This window comes from Manis javanica, chromosome 8 (assembly GCF_040802235.1).
Source record: "Manis javanica isolate MJ-LG chromosome 8, MJ_LKY, whole genome shotgun sequence".
NCBI lineage: Eukaryota > Metazoa > Chordata > Mammalia > Pholidota > Manidae > Manis > Manis javanica.
Genome location: NC_133163.1, coordinates 113129143 through 113152105, shown reverse-complemented (window position 1 = coordinate 113152105; position 22963 = coordinate 113129143). Strand labels below are relative to the sequence as shown.

The 22963-nt window shown below is 48.2% G+C and overlaps 2 protein-coding genes across 7 annotated transcripts in view; both read left to right on the top strand.

Annotated features, from left to right (window-relative positions):
* CSNK1G1 (casein kinase 1 gamma 1) overlaps positions 1 to 14396 on the top strand; it is a 304324-nt gene extending 289928 nt beyond the window's left edge. For 4 of the 6 annotated variants that reach the window (XM_073211960.1, XM_073211957.1, XM_073211958.1 and 1 more), the window contains 3 exons: positions 1256 to 1362; positions 4697 to 4720; positions 8540 to 14396. In XM_073211960.1, the coding sequence (XP_073068061.1) occupies positions 1256 to 1362; positions 4697 to 4720; positions 8540 to 8594 (186 nt within the window). In that variant the 3' untranslated portion in view covers positions 8595 to 14396. The remainder of the gene's footprint in view (positions 1 to 1255; positions 1363 to 4696; positions 4721 to 8539) is intronic. The other 2 variants (XM_073211961.1, XM_073211959.1) reach the window with 1 other exon arrangement.
* A 2477-nt stretch (positions 14397 to 16873) lies between these two features.
* Positions 16874 to 22909, top strand: PPIB (peptidylprolyl isomerase B). Its single transcript, XM_017653277.3, has 5 exons — positions 16874 to 17063; positions 17791 to 17904; positions 18617 to 18710; positions 21780 to 21964; positions 22570 to 22909. Exons 1-5 carry the CDS (start codon positions 16929 to 16931, stop codon positions 22690 to 22692), a joined length of 651 nt encoding a protein of 216 aa, XP_017508766.1. The 5' UTR covers positions 16874 to 16928; the 3' UTR covers positions 22693 to 22909.
* Positions 22910 to 22963: the final 54 nt, after the last annotated feature.

Below are 22963 nucleotides of genomic sequence, written 5' to 3'. Positions count from 1 at the left end.
TTATGGAGGGGAGAATACCAGTAATAATGAACACTTACTGAGCCATTACCATGTACCATGGCACTGGGCTAAGCACTTTGTGTGGATTGTGTGCACAGTAACCCTATTAGGTAAGCAGCGTTGTTTCCCCATTTTACAGATTAGGAAGCTCAGGCACAGAAAGATTGGAGATCTTGCCCAAGGACACACAGCACGTAAGTGGTGGAGCTAGGGTTCCAACCCAGGGCTGACTAAGTCTAGAGTCCATTTTTTATTTACTGTGCAATGCTGCCTCCATTACTGTGTACCAGGTATTATACTAGAAAGTGTCTCATACATTTTCTTTTACAATTCCCACATCAGCCTGTAAGAAAAGTCTCAAATAGATGAAGTTACTTACCCAAGGACATGTGATGTCTGGACCATTTATCCTATTTTGTGGTTCTCTCCCAAGTTTCAGCCAAGGTCTTTAACTGCAGAGTGGTTTGTCCAGCAGGGTCCCTTTTTCCACTCCCCAGCACCCACACAGACAGGGGTCACATGCTGGAAATGAACCCAGGTGACAGAGGCAGCAGACAAGCGAGAGAAGCCTGACCAGGTGCCCATTAACCAGACGGCAGAAGCCAGGGCCTTCAGTGCATTTGGGGACCAGTGAGAAAGGGGTGACACTGAACCTGAAATAAAAGTTGTTGAAATAAGACTGGTCTTCTCAGGGAGAATGTTTCTGCTGCCTGGCCTCTCACCAGAGAGGATGTGGCAGTCATGTTATTTGAGTAACTTCAAACCAATGATCAAATCCCTGAAGAAGTTTCCGAAGGAAAGTGTGATTGCTTGCGGTTTCTGGTGCCCACGGTTGATTTCCTTTTTAGAATATTTTCTAGCATCATCACTGAGTGTATAATTACAGCATAATAAACTGAGAGGAGTAGAAGTAAAGAGAGTAGTAATATGAATTATTTCACAAGATTTTTGTGAGGATTAGGTTTACACACACACATCACAGTGTAGTAGCAGAATGTGTCACACAAAGTTGGCATTTAATATGGGAGGTATCATCATGAATATGTCATTGAATTTTGTGTTCTCACATGATAAGGGTCTGGGAACCTTCCCTAAAATTAGGACATGTGGCCCCTCAACACAGGAAAACAAACATTCCCAACACAGCCTGGCTAGGACCTAGAGACCAGATCTCCCTTAGTGACCGACCCTCTCTGGCGCCGGCAGGATGCCCCTCTTGCCACGGTGTCTGTCACACTCTGTCTTTCTATTCCAGGTGGTTAGCTCGACCAATGGAGAGCTGAATGTGGATGATCCCACGGGAGCCCACTCCAACGCACCGATCGCAGCTCATGCCGAGGTGGAGGTAGTGGAGGAAGCTAAGTACGTTTGTCTTTCAAGGGGGCTCCTGAGTCATAGGTTGAAAAATCTTTTCTCTGTTTCTTCTGTGTGCTGCTCATATCAGACTGGACTCCTCACGCTTGTGTCCATGGCTTTCTTCCTTTGACCATTTTGGTTTTTGCATGGTGCCTTAAGCTGCTGCTGCCCTTCTTTAGCTGTGATTTCTGGGAAGACAGTCATGTTTTTCTATTCCATGTGGGGCAAAATACATAGTGACCTAACAGACTGTAACAGACAGTAGGCGGGAGACTTGGGGCCCTGGAGCTTCTTGCTCCCAGTGGGACACAATAAAATCTGCTTATCCGAACAGTGGGCCATGCTGAATGGCACACACAAGCTTTCTGGTTCTCGGCTAACAACTCTGCGTGGGGAGTTACGGAGCAAGGATTTCAGGGCCATTTGTTCTCACTTAAATGATTCTGGTCAGAGGGACTCAGGTAAATCAGGCAAGAGAGAGAGACTTGGAAAGGAGAGGAAATCGCACCAATCCCAAGAGGCTGAGGAGGTCACCCCACTCCCTTTCTGCCTCCCTTGCACGTGAATGCCTTATGCTGCCCATACCACCAGCCCCTTGGTGTTTTCTGCATGGTGTGTGTTTAAATGTGTGTTTAGAATATGCAATAAAAGGTGAGCTAACAGCGATTCTGCTGCAAAAGCAGCATTTCTATCGCTTTTTTCCCTTTTTGCCTTATCCGATCCAGATTTAAACTCCAAGAAAACATGAGGTAGGGAGAGAGAAGTCCTTTACACATCAGGAACTTCTGCCAAACCTGATATGGATGGCCTTTCTTTTTTTTTTTAGTTTTTTTATTTTGATATCATTAATGTGCAATTACTTGAACAACATTATGGTTATTAGGCTCCCCCCATTATCAAGTCCCCCGTGGATGGCCTTCCTTGTAAACCCTTTGAGAACATTCAGGCTATCCCAATTTCTTTTTCTCAGAAGTAGGCGACTTATTTATCAGGACAGCGTGCTCTTAAGTGGCCGCTTGCCTCCCCAGTAGCCTAAAAACAAACCGGAACACGCTTGTCCCTCTAGGTGTCAGGTGGTGAGAGGCCAGTGTGCACTCCTCCTTCTGGATGCTCTCTGCGTGGCTGTCCCCCTGCCCCCTCCTCCTGTTTGCTTGCCGACCTATATGATAAGCTCACTTTGCTTTCAAAGAGGTCCTTTCCTTGGAAAGCCAGGACTTGAAGCCCTCTACCCAGTAGATAAAGAGCGACCAAGGGTGACCTGGACTCTCTCCTGTTGAGTCTCTAGGCAGCTTCAGATGCTCCCCTCCCAGTTTATAGAAGGCATATTTGGGATACATGAGGAAGGTGGTGGGGGATGCAGGGTACAGGGGTTAATGCCAGGAGGAGACCATTTTTAGTAAGGAAACCTACTCCCTGTTCTTCGGGACTTCTGAGATTTTAATGGTACTCACAGTTTTCCAGTTTCCATGATAAACCTTCATTCTCCAACCTTGGCTGCATTTTGGAAACACCTAGGGTATGTTAGAAAATATGAATGTCTGAATCCTAGTCTAGAGATTCTGATTTAATTTACCTGAGACATGGTCAGAACATCAGGAATTGTGAAAGCTCAGGCGATTTGAATGTGTAGCCAGGATTGCGAACATCTGCACTAGGCTTAGTCTGACCCAAATGTTGCATGGGCTTGAAAGATGGCTGTGCCCGTTCCCACCCCCCACCTCACTTCCAGTTCACTGTTCTGGCTATTACTTCGAAGCCTAGACGTTTAGCTCTGGATTGAATAGTGTATTTTGAATACCAGGATTGAATGGGCTTCAGTCTTATAATATGCCCTCAGGTTTATCTTTTGAACCCATTCACCTCATTTCATTTTGGTAAATGTGTACACTAATTGTGTATGTGAGTGTGGTGTTTATGTCCTGTGTGTAAGGTAGGGGGGCTGTTCACACAGATTTCAATCAGGTGTATTCTGTCCTGGGATAATCCAAACTCTAGGATGTAAAAAGAGTTTAAAGTCTACCCACTTAGTAAAAAGGACTACTGTGCCTCTTGGCCACCAGCTCCAGGCTTGCGCCTTCTGAAATGTGTGGAAACCAGACAGGAGCAAGTGTCATCCAAAAGCTTAAAGCATAGGGCATTTTGTGTGCTGATTCCCTTAGTGATCCCATGAGCTACCAACCCATCTGCCCAGCGAACTGTCCGAGCACAGCCAGGAGTTTTCTGCTGTCCTCTGTGTATGAGGCAGGCATGTGTTCCCCCGCTTGGCCATTTTCATAGGAAGAAGTCACAGCTAGAGAAGCACGAGACATCCCATACAACCAACCCCTCATTGCACGCAGCTGTGATGCCATTTTTCCATGCAGCCTGCTTGTGGGGAAAAGGGGGCTTTTGCCTATGTTAAGGTTCATCTGGGGTAGTGGGAAGAATATGTGAAATCTGCACTTCCAAGCTTTTCATTTGGGATTCCTCACCCAGATTGTTTTGTGTAAAGAGGAGAGAAATAACAGAGTCTTGGTTTTTGTTCTATATCCAAAATGAACATCTAACTTCCCTTTTCCTGTAGCTGTAGGACTCATGTCCTTGTTGGTGTGTGATTAAAAGGGTGGCAAGGCAAGGCAACTTTTTGGTTGATTTTTATTATGGTAAGAACACAGGAATTTTTGGTTATCCACTGACTTTATAACTTAGCAAATGTAGACCTCATTTCTCCTGAGAATTAATAAGAATGGGATTTAGGCCATTCTCAGACAGCTCTGTCTGAATCCAGAGCAGTGACCCTTCTTGCTCTGATTCCTATCCTAGTAAGATAATGTGTCTCGTAAGCCTTTTTCCACCTATAGATGAAGAGCTAACTGCTGCCAGCTGCTTTGGGTCAGGCATGTTGGACTCTCAGAGAGGCCTGGGACTTCTCTTTCCCTCAGAGTAGTTGGGAGGAAACTTAACATTACAGAGTAAGACTTCAAGTGGGAACCAAAATGTCTCGGCCTTGGTTTTTGATTGAATTCCCACAGGCAGGATCATGTGCTCTTTCTCCTGCTGCCTTCCTGGGAATTGCCTAGGAAAGCCCACCGGGGCTCCCGCCAGCTCTTTGTTTTGACTTACCCCTCACTGAGATCCGACTCCCACTCTGATGCTTCTTTCGGGTGCTGGCCCCTCCACCAAAGTGTGGGGACCAAGTGACCCGGGCCTACTCACCCACCCTTGACAAAGGAAGAAACTAAACACAGACACATACTGCATGTTTGCATGGCTCACAGGGAGTCGCTTCCATCTCACCTCTGTGGACTAATACTCTCTCTTTCTCTTCCTTTCTGTGTTTTTCCCTTTACACACTCTGTAGCTGCCTGAAAATGCTCAACCTGTGGTGAGTCCCTCTCTCCAGTCCACACGCTAGGGGAGTGGACCAGACTGGGCTGGGATTGGCAGTGCCCAACAGAATGCCTCAGGAACACTGAGTGGCTTCCATGTGCCGCCCTGTGCATAGCCACCCAGACTGGGGAACTAGACCCACAAGTGGGGATGGGGCAGGCCTCTGCCCAGGAATTAATCTGCCCCTTCTGCCTTTCAAGCCCACTTCATCACTGCCTCCTCCTGTCAAAACACTATCCCAGAATGTCCAAAATTTTCTCTTTATTTTTAGCTAAGTGAATTTTCTCCCAAATTCATGTAACCAGATATCAAACAGAGAGCAACAGAGGTATGAAGATAGGTTACTATGTCAGATCTTCAGGTTATCCTCCATAACCCCAAGGACACTTGTCAGATAATCTCTCATTCTGCAGCTTGGTCTCCAATGTGGAAATTGGCTGCTTTGGAAAGATCTGTGACTTTTCTCTGTGACCCATTTGGTTCCTCCATCTGTAGAATATGAGTCTCAAAACAAGAGAGCCCCTTCTGGAGGGAGAGATGGGCGTGCTGTTTGACTGGTTTTGTTTGCTGTCTTCTTTCTCGTTTCCCTTCCTTCCCTCTCCCATCTCCCTTCCCTCTCCCTCCTCTTTCCTTTCCCTTTCCCCGTGGGAGAGTATAATGGGCCAAGGGCTGACCTGGCTAGTGAGAGACCCTGGGAACCTATCACAAGGTCCCTTGAACGCATTCTTAGGAACAACATGAGGGATCTGGAAGGGGAGGCCCCAAAGAGCCCATGTCTGCCGAGGCACACTCCTGCTGCGAGACAGGGGCCCCTCCCTGCTCTCTTCCTGGCCACCGCCTGTGACCTTCCGGCTGCTTCTGGGCTAGTTGGTCTGGAATTGTAACTCTCGCACGCCGTCTGCATGCGTGGTGTCGTGCTCTACATGTGGGAACAGCCTGCTGGGCTCTGTGACTGCGGTGTTTCTGTTTGTCCTCAGTGACTGGGTTGGGCGTTGGTTTCTGAACTCTGTCTAAGCCAAGTACCTACAGGGTTTCCCCGGGAACAGGAGTGTATGAAAGGTAACAGTTGGGATTTATGGAGATAGAATTTATAGTCTTATAGTATCAAGCACATGTGGCCTGTTCAGTACGTGTCTGTGTAATCTGACATTGTGGTGGTCTTTTTTCCTGTGCGAGTCAGTCCCATGATCCTGACTGCAAATACTGGGCCTGCTGTGTGCTCCTCTGCTCTGTACTTGGAACTCCGGGGGGTTCCCAGAGAGCTTAGGTTCCAACGAGCTGGAGAGACAAGACACGCCTACTGGGAAGGACAAGTAGTTCTCCAGGACACTCATGTTATTGTCCCTCGAGAGGGCACTCTGAACAGGGATAGTCAAGGAGGACTTGATGGATACTGTGGGGCCTGAGCCAGGTAAGAATGTACAAGAGCAGCAAAAAGAGAAGAAGAACTGAGGGGAGAGAGCCAGGTCAATGCAGGAGGCACCGTGGAAAGGCAGTGGCTCAGAGGCCTGGCAGAAGAGCGCTGAGTGGCTTGCCAGCAGGGACGCTGGATCGATTCTGACTCCGTCATGCTAAAAACTTGTGATCATCCAATCAAAGAATCAACTAGAAGCAATCCTAAGACACAAAAAGGTGCATTACTCTCCATCATTCTCTTCTGAGAGGAAGGCATCTCTTTGGAGTCAGTCAGTGGGCTTGGTCAGGAATCTGACCCTGTTTAATGCGTCCTGTTGCTCGTAGTCACCACAGAAGCTGATGAGTTGAAGAGCACATTGTGGGGCCTGCTTCCCGAGGGTAGAAAGCTTCTGCTACTGCTGAAGCTTTAACCACAGTTCCTACAAAAATTAATGTAGGGCTCTCAACCACAGTTCGCTCTCTCCTCCTGTCAGGTGGATTCAGCCCTGCACATCACATTATGACGTGCTTATAAGCAGACAGTAGTTCTTCTTATGACTTGACTCAGATGTGGTAAAAGAGAAGTCATATAGTATGGACCAAAACAGCATTTCAGAATTTTTTATGATTGTTCTTTAAGACACAAAGTCATCATTTTAGCATCCTCAAAAAAAAAAAAAAAGACTGGAAATTGACTTAATTATTAGTGCTCCCTCTGGAAATCATGATTAACAGGGAACAGATGGACACCACTGAAATATTGGTGAAATTCCCCATGAGATTTAATTTGCTATGTTTGACATTAATTTCAGGACATTTGACTTGGAAAGTGTGTGTTTTCCAGAGCTTGTGTACAAAAAAAGACCATTTTTTTAAATTAAAGCCTTCACCTGGCACTCCAATGAAGACTGTTTTAAAGTGTTGGTCTAATTTTATTTAAAAGAGTTTATCCAGTCTCCAGATACGTGTGACACTTTTAGTGACTATACTCACACCCATTATAGTACTTCACAACTATCATTGACATGCTTAGAAAACCTTTTTAAAACCCTCTTGAGCTCCCATTTCTAAAATTTCCATGTTTTATTCATTCAGATATGGTTAAAGCCCATCATTGTCTGTATAAATGTCTATTTCTGCATTCTAAGAAACTGTCTCCAAAATTTTAGTAAGTAGTCCGTTGGGTGAGGAATACCAAAGGGTCTGACTAAAAAATGGGGGAATCTTAATTGCAGTAGAGAATTAGGGGTACGGGGAGTAAGCAACAGTTTTTTTATTTCCATGTGAATATTCCTGGCATTAAACCAGGAAAGATTAGGAAAGAAACCCAAAGAGTTTTCTCAGAAAAGCTTTTCTTTCAGGGGTCCAGCAGGTCTGAGTTAGACTTTACTTCCCTCCATTATTTGGCATCTTTGACTCATCCACCACCTCTGCCCCTCACATTCACATTTCCCAAGTGTCAGCTTCCTGGAAAGGACATGTTTTGCACCAGCCGTGCCACAGGCCTCAACACCCACTTCTGGAGTAGTCACTGCCTAAGCAAGAGACGTTTCTGTTCCAAAGACAGGAATAAGCAGGGGTACTCAGTCTTAGGGATGTGCCAGGGCTGAAGGGGGCAGGCCTCACACCCTACCTGACCAGGGCTGTCCTTTCCCCAGTCTGGCACAGCAGCAGCAATCTTGGGGGGCTACTCTGCAGCCAGAATGCGCTTCCCGATGATCAGTTCCCAGGCTGTGGCACTGACATCCTCCGAATGAAGAGTGCGTGGTGCTGGTTTCAGTCTGAAGATCTGGGCTCATAGGTCTTCTAAATTACAGTCAGGGCTTCTGCCTGCTGCAGGTTGCCTACGCCAGGAGGCTGGGGGGGTGGGGCAGGGATGCAGGATGGAGAAAATCCTCAATTCTTCATTGGTAGCATCGCAAGATCCTCCTGGAGTCCCAGCCATGCTTTCCATGGGATTTGTGTGCCTTAGTTTAGTCTCCATGCCCACTGGCCATTCAAGTTGCATTAAATAATTCTGCCTCCTATATCAAGGAGCAGACAATGCAGCCTATTTTTATGCAACCCTGAGTATCCCCCAACCTTAGATCTAGATAAACGTGAGATACCTGGGTCGCGAGTTAGACTAGGAAATAAGCCTCTTTCATCCTCCTTCCAAACATGCTTGTTACGCCTATGCCTCTCCTGTAGGGTTTTGATGACTAGGTTTGGTAGCTGCAGATTAAAATGAAGTAGGTTTGTCCTATGGCTTTCCTGGCAGACACTGCCCACTGCCTCCAGTACATGTGCTGTAGATTGTGGGTGGCCCTGTGGGTGGTGGCAGGGGGGGAATTCCACCCCCTGCAGTGAGCAGAAGCAGGCAGACATCTAGAAGCCGCAGGCCGCCCCAGACTGACTTGCGATGTTCCTTGTGCTCCAGGTGCTGCTGTTTCTTTAAGAGGAAAAGGAAGAAGACTGCTCAGCGCCACAAGTGACCAGTGCCTCCCAGGGATCCTCAGGCCCCGGGGATTCTGACTCGACTGTACCTGCAGCTCCTGCCATTTCTCATTGGAAGGGACTCCTCTGTGGGGGAGGGTGGAGATCCAAACCAAAAAGAAGAAAAGATGCCCCAGGAGCCAGAGTGGGCAGCCAGGGCCCAGTTGTGGGTGGCTCCCGCCCCTGCCTAAGACTCTGCGCGGGTCCCAGAGCTGCCGCGGGGCTGCCTGGTTGACTCTCCTTCCTATTGTTTACAGTGAAGGTGTCATTCACAAAAACTCAAGGACTACTAGTCTCTTCCCTTCCCTTAGATCGCTCCTGGTTCTTGTCCCACCCTCACCCCTCTCCAGCATAAAAGCTGGTGAGCTAAAGCTGTGTCTGTTGAAGGAGCTCGGGAGGCTGGGGTGTGGCCGAGGGAGGAGGCAGATGGTGGCAGGCGAGGAGAAAAGCCTTCTCGGCCTGCCAGGTGTGTCTGGCAGTCTGGCTCCCTCTCCCTCTGTGCCTGTGCAGCCTCCATTCCCCCGCTGGCCGCGGGGTGCAGGTTACTTGTGCCCTCCCTCCTGTGAAGTTACACTGTAGGACACAAGCTGTGAGAAATCTGCATTCTACTGTCCCCGTGTGTTGGCATTCTTAGCTTTCTTGTCAAGCGAACTCTGTTCTCCAGATGGTAGTAGGACAGTGCAAATTGTTCTAAGCAAAGGAAAAAAAAACTGACTTTATTGCACTTTTAGTTTTTTGTTTTTTGTTTTTTTTTTTACAAAAAAAACATGGCAGATGCATATTGTGTCTGATTATATTGGGAGTTTTCCTTTTTCTTGTTTTGAGGGGGATGGGGCCAGCCAAGCCATTCAGAGAGAACATGGGTCCAGGGGACATTCTCAGTGGAAAGAGTTGTGTCTGCAGTACCCAGAAGAGAAGCCAAACTGTCATTCTGAGTGAGCCCTCAGGTTGCAAGGAAACATACTTGAATTCTCATTCATCTTCTCAGCTGCTGAAGAATGTTCCTACCAGAGCTTCTTGACTGCATCAGCCTGCAGTCTGGACAGCCGAGCTCTCTCATATACGAGTTGAGCCAGCCAAGCCAGACTGTGACCAGGAGACAGTGCATCTCAGAAAAGGAGGTGCTCGACAAAAAATCTGACATACCTGTTTCCTCCACTGCCAGGGACTTCCAAACTCGATAGCCATGTGACTTCCTTAGTGACTTGGGGGACAGAATTGGAGATGAAACAGCCACCACCGTATTGCTACTAGTGGACAAAAGAGTGGGGAATGTGAACCTGCCTTCCAACTGCAAGAGGAACCTCAGGATTTGGCATCATAGGACCAGGAAATGAAATTGGTGTGTACTGTCTGCCCCCAATAGCTGAGTTACAGCCATTTGGGCTGGTCTGCCTTATTAGAAACTAAGCATCTTCTCCCAGCAGGTCCATAGCAGCAGGCTTAGGACTCAGTACATGGGGCTATAGTCAACAGGAAGGTAAAATTGGTTGGTGCTGGAAAATTCCAGGGGAAAGTAGACTTGAAATGGAAGGTCTGAAATTATCTCCTCAGTTAGACATAGACTCCTTCCAGATAAGCTGGCCATACAGCTAGAACATGTCCTCCCCATTGCACTCTACGCCCTCCCCCCATGATACAGTCACCGGACATACTTCCATGAGGGCTCTCAGAAAGCCACTAATGTGTGGAGTTAGTCGTCTCATGCCTAATTTCATTTGAGTTCAGTGGCTTATCCAGACAGTGACTTCTCATTCCAGATAGGAGAAAGGGTTCTTTACATCTGGGAATGAGATCTTGTATGTGGGAGTAGAGAGAGCTAACCATAGAGGACAGTAGCTGGTGACGTAGTCTGGTGGCTTGGGGAACACAGAAACCATTGCCTCTGGCTTGAGTGTGGGGCTGTCATGTGGACTGGAGGATGGGGGAATACTCCGTGGTGGTGAACATTTCCCAACAAGTCCCCCATACATGGGGCAGGAATGGCAACAGGAACATGGATCAGTTACTGGGCTTCACCTGTTCCATTGGACCTTGGCTAGGACTTACCACTTCACTGGCTTCAAACCTGCTAAGCTTATATATATAAAGATCCTAATCTTTCATTTCTTTAAAAATTTTCCTGTATGCAAAACAGAGTGGCTGGGAGATGCAGTGTCATACCCCTTCCCCACAAGGATTTTGAATATGGAGGGTTATTTCCTTGACATTACCTAGTGGTTAAAGCTTCATCACTGAAATTTACATAGTTTCTCAGTTGGCATTTGGGCAACTTGAACCTCCTGTATAGAAACTTCTAACTTCTTCATTTCTATATAGAAAAAAGCCTTGCCTCCAGAGGAGGGCAGCAAGAAATGGTGGCAAAGCCTGGAGCATCTTGGCACTCCATACCCCACTAAGTGCCTCCCCATTCCTGCTTCTACAGAAAAGCAAAGGCAGTGACCAGCTTAGTGGCTGGGTAAGCCCTTTGGCAGCTGAATTTGTGACTTTGGTGGTCGGGGGGTGGGGGTCTTAATTTTTTTTAAGGCTAGCTCTTGAGGGGATGAACCTGAGCATTTGTGGGGATGGGGTGTCCTTCCTGATGCACTGTTCTTGCTGCCTCCCACAAATCTCTTACTAGGTATTTGATTTTTATGACAAAGGTAAACAGCTCTAGGTCCCTCTGGATTGCAGGGTATTGGTGGTCCTCCCAGGACCATTGGTGCTTCAGGGTGGTCCCAGATCCCTGAGAGACTGTATTATGATCTTAAAAACAAAACATAACAAAAAACCTAATGCAGTCATCATTTTCATCCCCAGTAGCACATCAAGGCCCACTCTTCAGCCCTGCTGCTCTAGTTGCTTGGCTGTCTGCCTCGGCCAGGTCCCTGGGGCTGGGCACTCCATCTACCCATCACTCACCCAAACCCACTCATTCTGTAGTTTCTGAGCTTTCTCCATTTCCCAACTATGATGCCTAGGAATCTTTCTCTTTGGGATTGAGCTAGTTCTTTCCCAGTTAGCATTAAGCACTAATAGCATCTGTTCATTAAAAAAAAAAAACCACCGAAATATTATATGATTAGGAGTTCTCCCAAGTCCTGCAGTCCTTCAGGCATTGCATCCTGAGCAGATAAGAGGCAAGCAGACCAGGGAGCCACCAAGGTGGGAGAGACCTTCCCTTGTGACAAGAGCATGGCTCGTGTCTGCGGTGTGAGCACGTAGGGATTGATCTCTTGCTATGCACACCTGTGTCAGTTCCCACTGGTCTCTAGACTGCAAGGGAGGTCAGAGCTCTCGTGACTGCCTTCATTAACATGCCCCTGCTATTTGGGGTTTAAGTAGGAGTAAACAGGGTCTGGGAAGGAACAAGTCAGGTGACTAGGCAGGCCTCTAGTTAAGGCTGCATTCTATTTTGGAACGCAGAGGCAACAGGAGACAGCAGAACCCTGCAGTTTCCAATAGAATTCTTGACTGCCTGTTTATTCTCAATGAACTCCCAAATACATAGAGCCCCTGCCATTAGCCAGAAGAGGTGGCCATCACCTCTGAAGCAACTTCCAACTTAGTTCACTGGAAATGTACACTGGTAGTACATATTCAGTGTGGATTCTCAGTAACCACTTTCAATGTCAGAAATATGCAGTGATGATAATGTTTGGTCAAGTGGTTACTAAAGATCATAGCCTTAACTTTTTTGTATGCAAAAGATCTAACCTGTTCTCCCTCTCAGTGAGCTAGCATGGCCTACACTTTTCAAAATAAGCGCTTCATGGCAGCCTAGAAACCATCTCCTCAAAGGAACTTTCTTCTGATATGTCTCTCCCAAGTCCACACGTCTGTGCCTGGTGACCTCTATTTTCAGATTTAAACCAGTTGTCCATTCAAAATAAGGAGACCTGACAACTCTGCAGATCTGGAACCATGTAAGGGCTAGAGGTTCTCAGATCAGGAGCTTGCAGCGCCATACAGCCAACATCGCCTTTGCCAGGTCATTGCCACCATCCCTTCCAGTGCCCCAAGGTGGGCAGATGAATTCCAGAAACCTTTAGGGAGCCAGGATAATTAGGCACCCCATGTGGATGGGCCATGTGAGCAAAAAGCACTTGTCTCTGGGGTTTTTGCCTTGCCCACTCCAGGGCCCCAGGAGAGCCACGTGTACAGGATGAGGCCAGGGCCTCCATCTTCCTTACAGTGGGTTGGTGGGAATCAAGATGGGATTCCTGTGGGTTTTGTTTGTGGGGAGGGGTGATTTTTGTTCCTGAATAAGAAAAAGGAAACTGTGGCCTGCCTTTGAGGGTTTGCAGAGTTTTAAGCAGTGTTTTAGCCACAAATAAGGCATCTTGGAAATCTTTAATAATAAGCAGTCTTTATATGTTTTTTGCAACGCATTTTCAGGTGACTGAGTGCAAAAGAATAGGTTTTCTCCATTGTATTCAACATAGTATGTAGGTTCCCTGGATATAGACAGTAATAGTTGACATATTTCCTCAAAAAGCAATCAGGAAGGCCACTCCAGTATTTGTAGATAAACTTAAGGAAAACTTATGTGCACTCCATTTATTTCTAGTTTGATTACCAAACTTGATGTTTAAGAAACCGCAGTTCTGTGGACAGAATTTCTTTGGTTATTTTTCTTCTTATACTCACCATTATCTTTCCAGTGCCATCACCACCTTCAAAGTCTCAGAGCAGAGGGTTATCCATGGTCATCAGTGGGGGTGCAGTGCAGTCATCCCAGTAACACACACGAGGACAGCTGTCCTGACTGCCCCTTCTTGGTAAATCCCCTCTTCCAGGGCAAGTGAGACATTTCAGTGTTCCTCTTCATGAACTCCAGACCAGATCCCAGGCTAGCCCTTCCACCGAAAGCTTTTCTAAGAGGTTTATCAATCTGTTAGGAATGTCTCAGGAGAGATGAGCCATTTCTTTGGGGGGACTTATATTTACAGATGGATGTGTGTAGTTGCATTGTATGCCTGTGTGTGCGCGCATGCATGTGCATGCCCATGTGCGCTTGCTCATCTGTGTGCATTTCACTTCCATAAAGACTCAGCCCAGGCTGCTGGGACCACCATGTGTTCCTGAATATTCTGGGAAGTAAACAAGTACCAAGTGAGCTCCTCAAATTAGTGTTGCAGTCAGGGGGCTCTGGGAATGAGCCCCATTTATCAAGCAGAAGAGTCAACAGAAAAGATGGAGATGAAACCAAAAATTATAAACTACCCTCCCCCCAGTGGAAAATAATGTTGATTCATCAATTTTCCCATTGGATATATTAATCTAATTTATTATATTATTTTGTGTTTCTTTAATCTTTGCCCATTGTACTTTTAGAAAGATGTTGGGGTGTTGATTGCAATTTCTAAGACTAGATAATGTATAAATCAGCTGTGGAAATCAGTTTTAATTGATGTGTGGATGTGTCTGATTATTGTTAAATGCCTTTTTTTAAACCTTTTGTTTTAGATACGTGATGTTGTTTCATACATTCTGGCACTGGTCTCAAAGCTCAGCTGTGAAAATGAAACTTGTAGTATTTTTAAACATGAATGTCAATTTCAAGTGTATTTGAAATGGTTCCTCCAGGAGAGAGATTTGTACACCATTAGGAAAAACTCCTCTGCAGAGGAAGTAGCCTTCTTTGGAGAAAATGGAAAATGGCTCTTGATACATTATCTCAGAGTAGCCCATTTCCTTGGGCACCATGGAAAACACAAATGTGATCTTTAAGTATACCTCTTCCCCGGTTTGGGGAGGAAAGGACTCAGTTTGCACCCTTTTTTGTATGTAAAATAAAATGTCTTACCTTTCTTGGCTAATTTTGTTTTGTTGGTTGGTTGGTCTGGTTTTAACCTCCCGTGGCTCGTGTGTAACTAAAAACTTGGCTAGAACTAATTTTTAATCTTTAAGGTTCTGGATGAAAATAATGCCTGATATATTGGCAATCTTGCTTCATTCCTTTGTACTGAATATTGCCCTCTCCTGGGGGTCACTTTACAAATAAATTCTCCTGGCAGAATTTGTTCATTCATCACTCACATACTAGTTTCTGTATCCCTGTGGTTCTTTGGTAAAACAACCAGGACGGCAGGATGTATTCTGTGGAGCATCTTTGAATAGTAGCTCTGTAATTCTGCCTTACTAATGAGGAATATTTGTGGACAGAAGATAGCACCTGTGATGTGGGATATAAAATCAAAGTATATATGGCCACAAAACAACTGCCAATGTGGGCATGACTGGTTCCAATGTTTTCTGTTACTCATTACCACTTAATGATTTGTTTTTTCACTGATAGACAACTAAGAGCAGAAAACATATTTAAGATCATGAGAGAAAAGGTTCACCGTGAGAGAATTTTATTCTTCAAGTTAATTTTTTCTTTCAAAAGTGCTAGAGGTGGTGGGGAGAAGGGTGTTTATTTTTATTTTTTATTTTTTATTAAGGTATTGATACACACTCTTATGAAGGTTTCACATGAAAAAACAATGTGGTTACTACATTTACCCATATTATCAAGTCCCCCCCATACCCCAATACAGTCACTGTCCATCAGTGCAGCAAGATGCCACAGATTCACTGTTTGCCTTCTCTGTGCTACACTGTTTTCCCCGTGATCCCCCACACCATGTACACTAAACATAATACCCCTCAACCCCTTCTCCCTCCCCCACCCACTGGCCCTCCCACTCTCCTCCCCTTTGGTAACCACTAGTCCCCTTCTTGGAGTCTGAGTCTGCTGCTATTTGGTTCAGAGAAGGGTGTTTTCATGCTGCTTTAGCATTAGCTCATGTGGAGAAGGCTACTTTGAAAACACTTATGTAAACATTTTCTCAGTGCCTATGTGCAGCGTGAGACCAGTGAGTGTGGAAAGAGGTATGACAAAACCCCCCCAAAAAAGGGAGGGGGAAGGGTTAGAAATTAAAGTTTGTCAGTGCAACAGTTTACCTAGAAGAAACTCCACCTGACTGAGGTGGTGTGGCTTGACGTGGCGATTAGAAATAGCAAGTGTCATTTGTGTTTGAGAGGACTGTCTGAAGTTCTGCTGCCTGCTTGCAGTGACCTCAGTGTAAGGAAGGGCAAGTTATTGCCAGGGGCTTGTATAACATCAAACTCAGCACCTCATAGAGACCAAACTGCAGAGTTCAACTATGGAAATAGAGCCATGCCTACCTAGAATTTTGGCTGTGAGGATCTGGAATTTCTATGTAACTTTAATCTTTGAAAGTTAGTTTTAAAGACATTTACTAACGTCTTAGATTGAAGTTTTAGAAGATATGTGTAATCTTTATCTTTCTGGGGTTGTAAGACTCCCAGTACCAAAATATGTATAATGTAGACTGTTTGGAACAACACTAAATGTGAACAGCTGAACTAGTGTTGTGAAGGCATTTGACTACTATCCCTGACCTTGAAGGTTTCTAGAAACTAAACCTCACGCCGCTTCTGTATTATTTACCACCTCAGTGTTGATGCGACGCTATCGCAACCAATATTTATTGAGCACTAAACCCTGCAGCAGGGTTCGGGCAGCTGTATACAAAGTAAATGCAATACAGTCCGCTGCTCACACACACAAGAATGTAGTCTGGAAAACAGGTTAATAAATAAGGAAGTTAAGAACCAGAGTATACTATAAAATATACTTTATGTATGCACTGACTCATACAGCAGTAAGCACAGTAAGATAAAAGAAAAATGGGTGGTGAAGTGACAGGGACTAAGCCGGAAAGTGGGTTTTGAAGCAAAATTTTGCAAGACAGTAGAGGCGGCTGTGTAGGGTCATACTCTGGGTAAGCATAAACGCGCCCTGAGTTTTTGGAAGCTACGACAGTTAAAACACAATTTGGTGGTGACCGATGCATGATTGACTAAATACAGATAATGACAAGTATTTTCCACCTCTACCCACGGACTTCCAGACCTAAAGTATCGGTCCCACCCGCCGAAAGACTTACACGCTTGCAAAGGCAGAACGGCCACTCCGCACGCTGGGGTTCGTGGTATCCTCAGAGAGCCAGTCCCCGTGGCCCTTGGAGCGGCACCGCCTTCCGCTGATCCCCTTCCTGTTGCGGGCGTGGCGATCTGGGGAGCCTATGAGGCCGCAGTAACGTGGCAGCCACCCACGAGCCCGCGTCTCCGCCCGCCCCCTGGGCGAGCCTGGCCACGCCCCCTGGGGGACCTACTATCCGGCGCCGACCCAGAGGGGGGAACTCGGGCCCGCCTTCCTCTAGGAGGCCGGTGGGAGCGCCGTCCTCCCCTCCGCGGCCGCGCGCGGTGCCGCCCGCGCCGCCGTGTCCCCACCCTCTTCCGGCCCTGGGCTGCCCGGCCGCACTCGCTCGTCCCGGCGGATGCTGCGCCTCTCCGAGCGGAACATGAAGGTGCTGTTCGTCGCCGCCCTCATCGTGGGCTCCGTCTTCTTCCTGCTGTTGCCGGGTCCCTCCGCGGCCGATGAGAAGAAAAAGGGGCCCAAAGTCACCGTCAAGGTCCGGCTTCCCCTCTCCCGAACTGCCTGGCGAGGCCCGCCCTCTGCCGCCCCGGCTTCGGCCTCGGCGCTGCTGGCCGCCAGTGTCAGGCATTTAGGGTCCTGGGCTCGGTCTTGGGTGTCTTCGACTTTGAGTCAACCTCTGTGCAGGCTCCCGGCTGGTGGCCGCGTGACGCCAGGGCGGCTCTATCCCTGCAGACCGGAGAATGACCCGATGCTCCCCGCACCCCCGCCCCTGCCGGCACCCCGTGGCGCCCGGCGTGCCCGGCTGGGGCCGGCACCGACAGCCTCAGAGCTGTCTGTGCAAATACCTCGCAGTATTGGGGAAACCGCGGAGGATCACGTCTGCCGAATATTTTCTCTACCCAAGCCCTGTTTAAGCCACTTCCAATTACAAAGCTGAGCAATGTAGTTTAAACTTGGGTGGTGAGCTTAGGGTACCTTCCTTACGGTTTTCTGATGTTCTTTTCTAGCATCTGGGTTCATTATTTTAGAGCAAAGTTTGTTAACCTGTAGTCTGGGAAGAATGTACATGTTCTCTAGTTAAAGGGTCTTGAGCTCTCATTGGATTCTCAGGGTCTTTGTTGACACCAAAATCGGATTCAGAACCACTGCCCTAACAATATGGCTGTTTCCTCTTCCCATTCTCAGGGCGGCGTCTGGGGCCGTCCCTTCCCTCGGAAGGCCCCTTTAAAGAGGCTTAAGTTTGAAATGGTCTTTTTCCTTAGGTGTACTTTGACCTGAGAATTGGAGATGAAGATATAGGTCGGGTGGTCATCGGTCTCTTTGGAAAGACTGTTCCAAAAACAGTGGATAATTTTGTGGCCTTAGCAACAGGAGAGGTGAGTGGCTAAAGCAGAGGTAATCAAGCTCAAATTAAGTGAAGTTAGCAAGTAGGGCTTGTAGCAAACCGAACTGCAGTGCACAGTCCATCTACAGCAGGAGGCCTCACTGAGTACCAGCGAACGGTTGCCCTTTGGCTCCGGGAACCCAGTAGTATTCTATCTTCTGGGTTTTTTTTAACTGAATCCAGAAATCTGGATTTTTCTTTCTGAAAAGAGCTTTCATCTTTTAAGACGTGGCAATAACCAGAGACAACACACCTGTGGGAAGCAAGTTTGTGGCCTCTGCACCAGAGCTTTTTAAGGGTAAAAGGCTCAGAGCTTTCCAGGCTTTAAGGAAACAAGAGTGCCCCCACTTAAGAATGTTTGTATTCCAACTTCCCGTTGGTGAGCAGAAAACTTTTTTGGGGGGGGTGGAGTCAGTTTTCTTATGATTACAAAAAAATGAGAGGGAAAAGATGGAGGCATTATGTGAAGTTGAATTGTAAGTCGGAATTATACAAAGGTGGAAGAATGTGTGGTCCTAGCTTTTCCTGGTCCACATGCTCTGTGCCTGGCCGGCAGTAACTGCTCACTCAGTAACATGTCGAATGATGAATCTGGCCAGCAGTGCTGTCTCTTCTATGAGCAGTCGTGGGCTGGCTTCCTGCAGGGCCTATTTAATCTGCTCACTGCCTCCTGCCACTCCTCACCTTCTCATCCCTTTTCCCAGAAAGGATTTGGCTACAAAGACAGCAAATTCCATCGGGTGATCAAGGACTTCATGATCCAGGGTGGAGACTTCACGCGGGGAGATGGCACTGGAGGTAAGTAGCCTCAGGTCTCACGCGGGGAGATGGCACTGGAGGTAAGTAGCCTCAGGTCCTCTGGGTAGGGGGGTCTGTCAGTGCAGCCTCCAGGGTGGGAGGGCCAGGTACGTTGGGCTGACAATGCCTCTTCCTTCCCCAGCTCCAGAGGCAGGCCTGTCACATACATTGAAACCAGCAGCACCCTTCTTTGTACAGGCAGCCCAGTGCACAGGAGAGGGAATAATGGGGAGCCGGGTGGATGTAGGAGAATTTTGCCCAGCTGGCAGACCTGTTAATCCAGGCCTACAGCCTTGGTGACTTTGTTCACAATATCTTCTAGGAGGACGGGAGCAGGTTGAAACATCTGGGTAGGTGATTCTGGACCAGGCATGCAAAGCCTATGTGAGTGGCCTTGGAAGGCCCAGCGAGGGCGGGAGAAGTTGCTTTCCTTGGCAGCCTCCCACCAGAGACCACATGGCAAGAGCTGACTGACTCTTGCCTGTGTTACTTGCACGTCAGACAGATAGCCTGGACCAGTCCACAGGTCTCACCATGCTGGGGTGCGCAGCCTACTGTTCCCTCAGGCCACAGCTGCAGCCCGCCCCATCTGTGCATACTTTCTGGGCCAGGGTCTGTGGTGGGCACAGAGGATCCAACAGTCAGTGGGACAGCAACTCCCTTTCACTTCCAATATCAGACAACTCACAAATGGGCTGTAAGCTAGCTTTGAGGTGTCAGGCTCTGTCCTCAAGTTGTTTATCACCCAGGTAGAAAGGGCCAGAAGATGCTGTGACAGCTGTGCAGCAATACAGGCTCTAAGTACTAGCTAGCAGTAACAGCAGATGAGCAGGACAAAGCAGACGTTACCCAAAGCACAATATTCGTGGAGTCAGACACAGCTGGTGTGATCCAGCGTCTGCCCCTTCTTGCTTTGTGACCGACCACAGGTAAGGGAGGCCTCTGAGTTTCAGTTTCCTCTTCTGTAAAGTAAGAGCAGCAACCGTTGTCAGGGTTAGGTGGGATCTTCAGTGTTAAGTGCCCAGTGCATGATGAGTAGTCAGCCATTGTCCAAGGGCTGACAATGCCGAGGAATTACTTCAGGCCAAGGTGGTCAGGAAATGGCTGTGAATGTGCAGATTTGAGTGGGGTCCTGGCTGGGAAGAATTTGAATGGGTAAAGAAGACAGGGTCATGGTGTGAGCCCTGATCTGTTCTGTGGCAGGAGTTTGGCCAAAGGCGGGGCTGGGGGAATAGAAATGGTGCACAAGCCAGGAGCCCAGAATGGCTGGCTGTGACCAGACCAGCGATCTGGGGCTTTGTGCTGCATGGAATGCGGACTCACTGGAGACTTGAATGGGAGGAAGAGCCAATTGCAAAGGAGTTTGAGGGAACATGATGTGGAGGCAGAAGCAAGCTGACTGGTGAGATCGGTGCAGCTCTCCCCGGCTCTCCCCGGTAGGGCCATGTGGACCCGAACCCCAGGGGAGGAGGCCTGCGGGAAAGAGCAGGGAAGCGCGAGAACACCTTGGTTTGAATTCCAGCTCTGCTGCTTCCTGGCTGGGTCATGCTGAATCTCTCTGTACCTCAGTTTATTCGTCTTTAAAAACAGGGTTATTAGCTCCTGCCTCGTTGGGTAGGGTTACAGGTGTACAATGCTCGCAACACTCGCTGGCCTATAGTTACTGCTCTAGCCCTTATTGCAGGGGGAGCAGGAATGGAAAGAAGGGTGACTGATATGGGGGGCGGATAACACTGACAGCGTGTGAGAAGTTGTCAAAAGAACAAAGTCTGAAGGGAAAGATGACGAAGTACATTAGTTTAAAGTGAAGACCTGTCCATAAGTCTGGACTTGGTTATGTCTTGGGAAAGTGATTAGTGCTAAGGATGTAGATCTGGGGGTTTTTTGGATCAATAGCAGGAATAATTGAAATCCTGCAGTTGAGGTTTACAAAGCAGATCCTCACCTAAGGGAGGCTTTGAGCCAGCACTCCAGCCAGGAGGCCTGGCCCTTGGGTGAGCGCCAGGTTTCTGGCTGGCGTGGGGCTGAGAAGTGCGGCACAGGCTTGGACGCGCCCGGCTAATGAGTCTTGGTGCCCATCTTGCCCCCACACACAATCCGAACGTCTCCCCCAGAGCAGCAATCTGGTACAGCTTCCCAACCTGGTTCCATTCTGTGGAAGCACAGATTGAAAATAGGTTCACTGAGGAGGAAAAAAGGGTTTTGTATGCAAGTGAGTTTAAAAGGTGTTGGGTAAACAAAATGATAATTTTTTTCACACACACTCATAACCACCTTTTATTGTCTGTTCTTTCATTCAAAGTGCATTGCTGGGTTTGTCAGGGCTCTAGGACACAGGCACACAGTTGAATCTCCAAGAGAGGACAGAGAAGAAAGGTGCAGTATTTCCCTTGGAACCAGCTTGGGGCACTTAGAGTAGGATCTCAGGAACGCTGAAGAGAGTGGCTCTGTTCCCTTTGTCGTGTACTCTGGTCCCAGACCCTCAGGCACAGACGCAGCAGGCAAGGTCACAGCCGCCTTCTATTGCCTGCCCACTCATTCAGGAGAGGCCATTGCCCTTGCAGGCTCCACAGCAGTCTGGCCCTCTGCTGCCTCTCCCGCCCTCCGACTAGTGTGTTTCCTGCTTTGCAGCTGCCTTGATGTCGTCTGTACTCCAAGAAAGCTGGTCGCAGCAGTTCTCCTCTACTGGAGGGTTCCCGCCTCCCCTGCCTCCTGCCCAGCACCTCTCTCCACGAACGTCCCCCCTATGGCAGGCCTCTCGGGCCACAGCGCGAGGGTAGCTGTTACCATGCTCCTAGTTAAAAAGCCATGGAACTGTATTCTTCAAGTAATCCGCTGTGTGAGCTGTTCACTAACTCAGCCTGGCCTTGTGCCCCACCTTGTCTGTCAGCATGGTTTGGTTTGGCTTCAAGGCCAGAGCAATGGAGAGGACAGCTTTTATGTCCTCGTACTCTACGTGAGGCTAGCTTGGCACAGAGAATAGGTGGAGTGCCTGGAATCCTCACCCCAAAGATCTGCTTGGTTTGGGCCAGCCCAGTTTCCCCGAACCTACTTTCTCTTTCTTCCCAGGGAAAAGCATCTACGGTGAACGCTTCCCAGATGAGAACTTCAAACTGAAACATTATGGGCCTGGCTGGGTGAGCATGGCCAACGCAGGCAAAGACACTAACGGCTCCCAGTTCTTTATCACAACGGTCAAGACAGCCTGGCTAGATGGCAAGCACGTAGTGTTCGGCAAAGTTCTAGAGGGCATGGTAAGTCTCAGAGGCAGGGGCTAAACCTGGGCAAACCTCACGCACCTGACACAAGCCCTGGGGCAGCACTCCCATATATTTCATCCCTTTCCCAAAAGGGAACCCACAGATTTAGACCAGTGTTCATGTCTACCTGGGGGAGACCAAGAAGTAGCCTATTTCTCTATAGCCCCAAGTTCTAAGTCCTTCCAGGCCCTTGGCAGAGGCCAGCCTAGAAGCCTTGTTGAGGCTGCGTAGCTGCAGGAACCCCCGTCCACTCACTCAGTGAGATGTGCTGGCACCACCCAGGGTTGTACAGGGCACAGCTGAGCACCATGTCTCTGAGAAGCCCCTTGGGACCCACTCCCTGGCCACCTTTCTTCCTCTTCACCTATGGCGAACCTGGGTCTTACTTCAAAGGATCAAAAATGCTGCTTCAAAGCTGGGTTCTGACTGCCCTGGGCTGCCATCTGGCCAGGATTCCATTAGGATTTTGGTGCCTCCAGGCTTGTGTGCTGTTCATCACATGGGGGTTGGGGGGGAATCTCATCCTTCCAAGGCCATACACTTTTGGTTGTCTGACCTCTTGACCCACTCTGCCTTCCTGCTTCCACCTTTCCTTCCAGGAGGTAGTGCGGAAGGTGGAGAGCACCAAGACAGATGGTCGGGACAAGCCCTTGAAAGATGTGACAGTTGCAGACTGTGGCAAGATCGAGGTGGAAAAGCCCTTTGCCATCGCCAAAGAGTAGGGCCCCAGGACGTCTTCTCTTTGAGCCGCTGTCTGTGCGGGCCTGTTGCCTTCCCTGGGTGAAGACAGCCCGCTATGGGCTCTGTGCTGCACTGGCCCTAGTGCTGGCATCTGACAGAGCGGAACCCTCCCTTTACATTCCACGGCCCGGTTTTGTAACAAACTCCTACCAACACTGATCAATAAAGGGAAAAAGGTGGGGTTTTTTTTTTTAATAACCTGTGTGTGGGCTTGGTTCTTAATCTCCCCCAAGTCTACGTCCCAGCACGTCT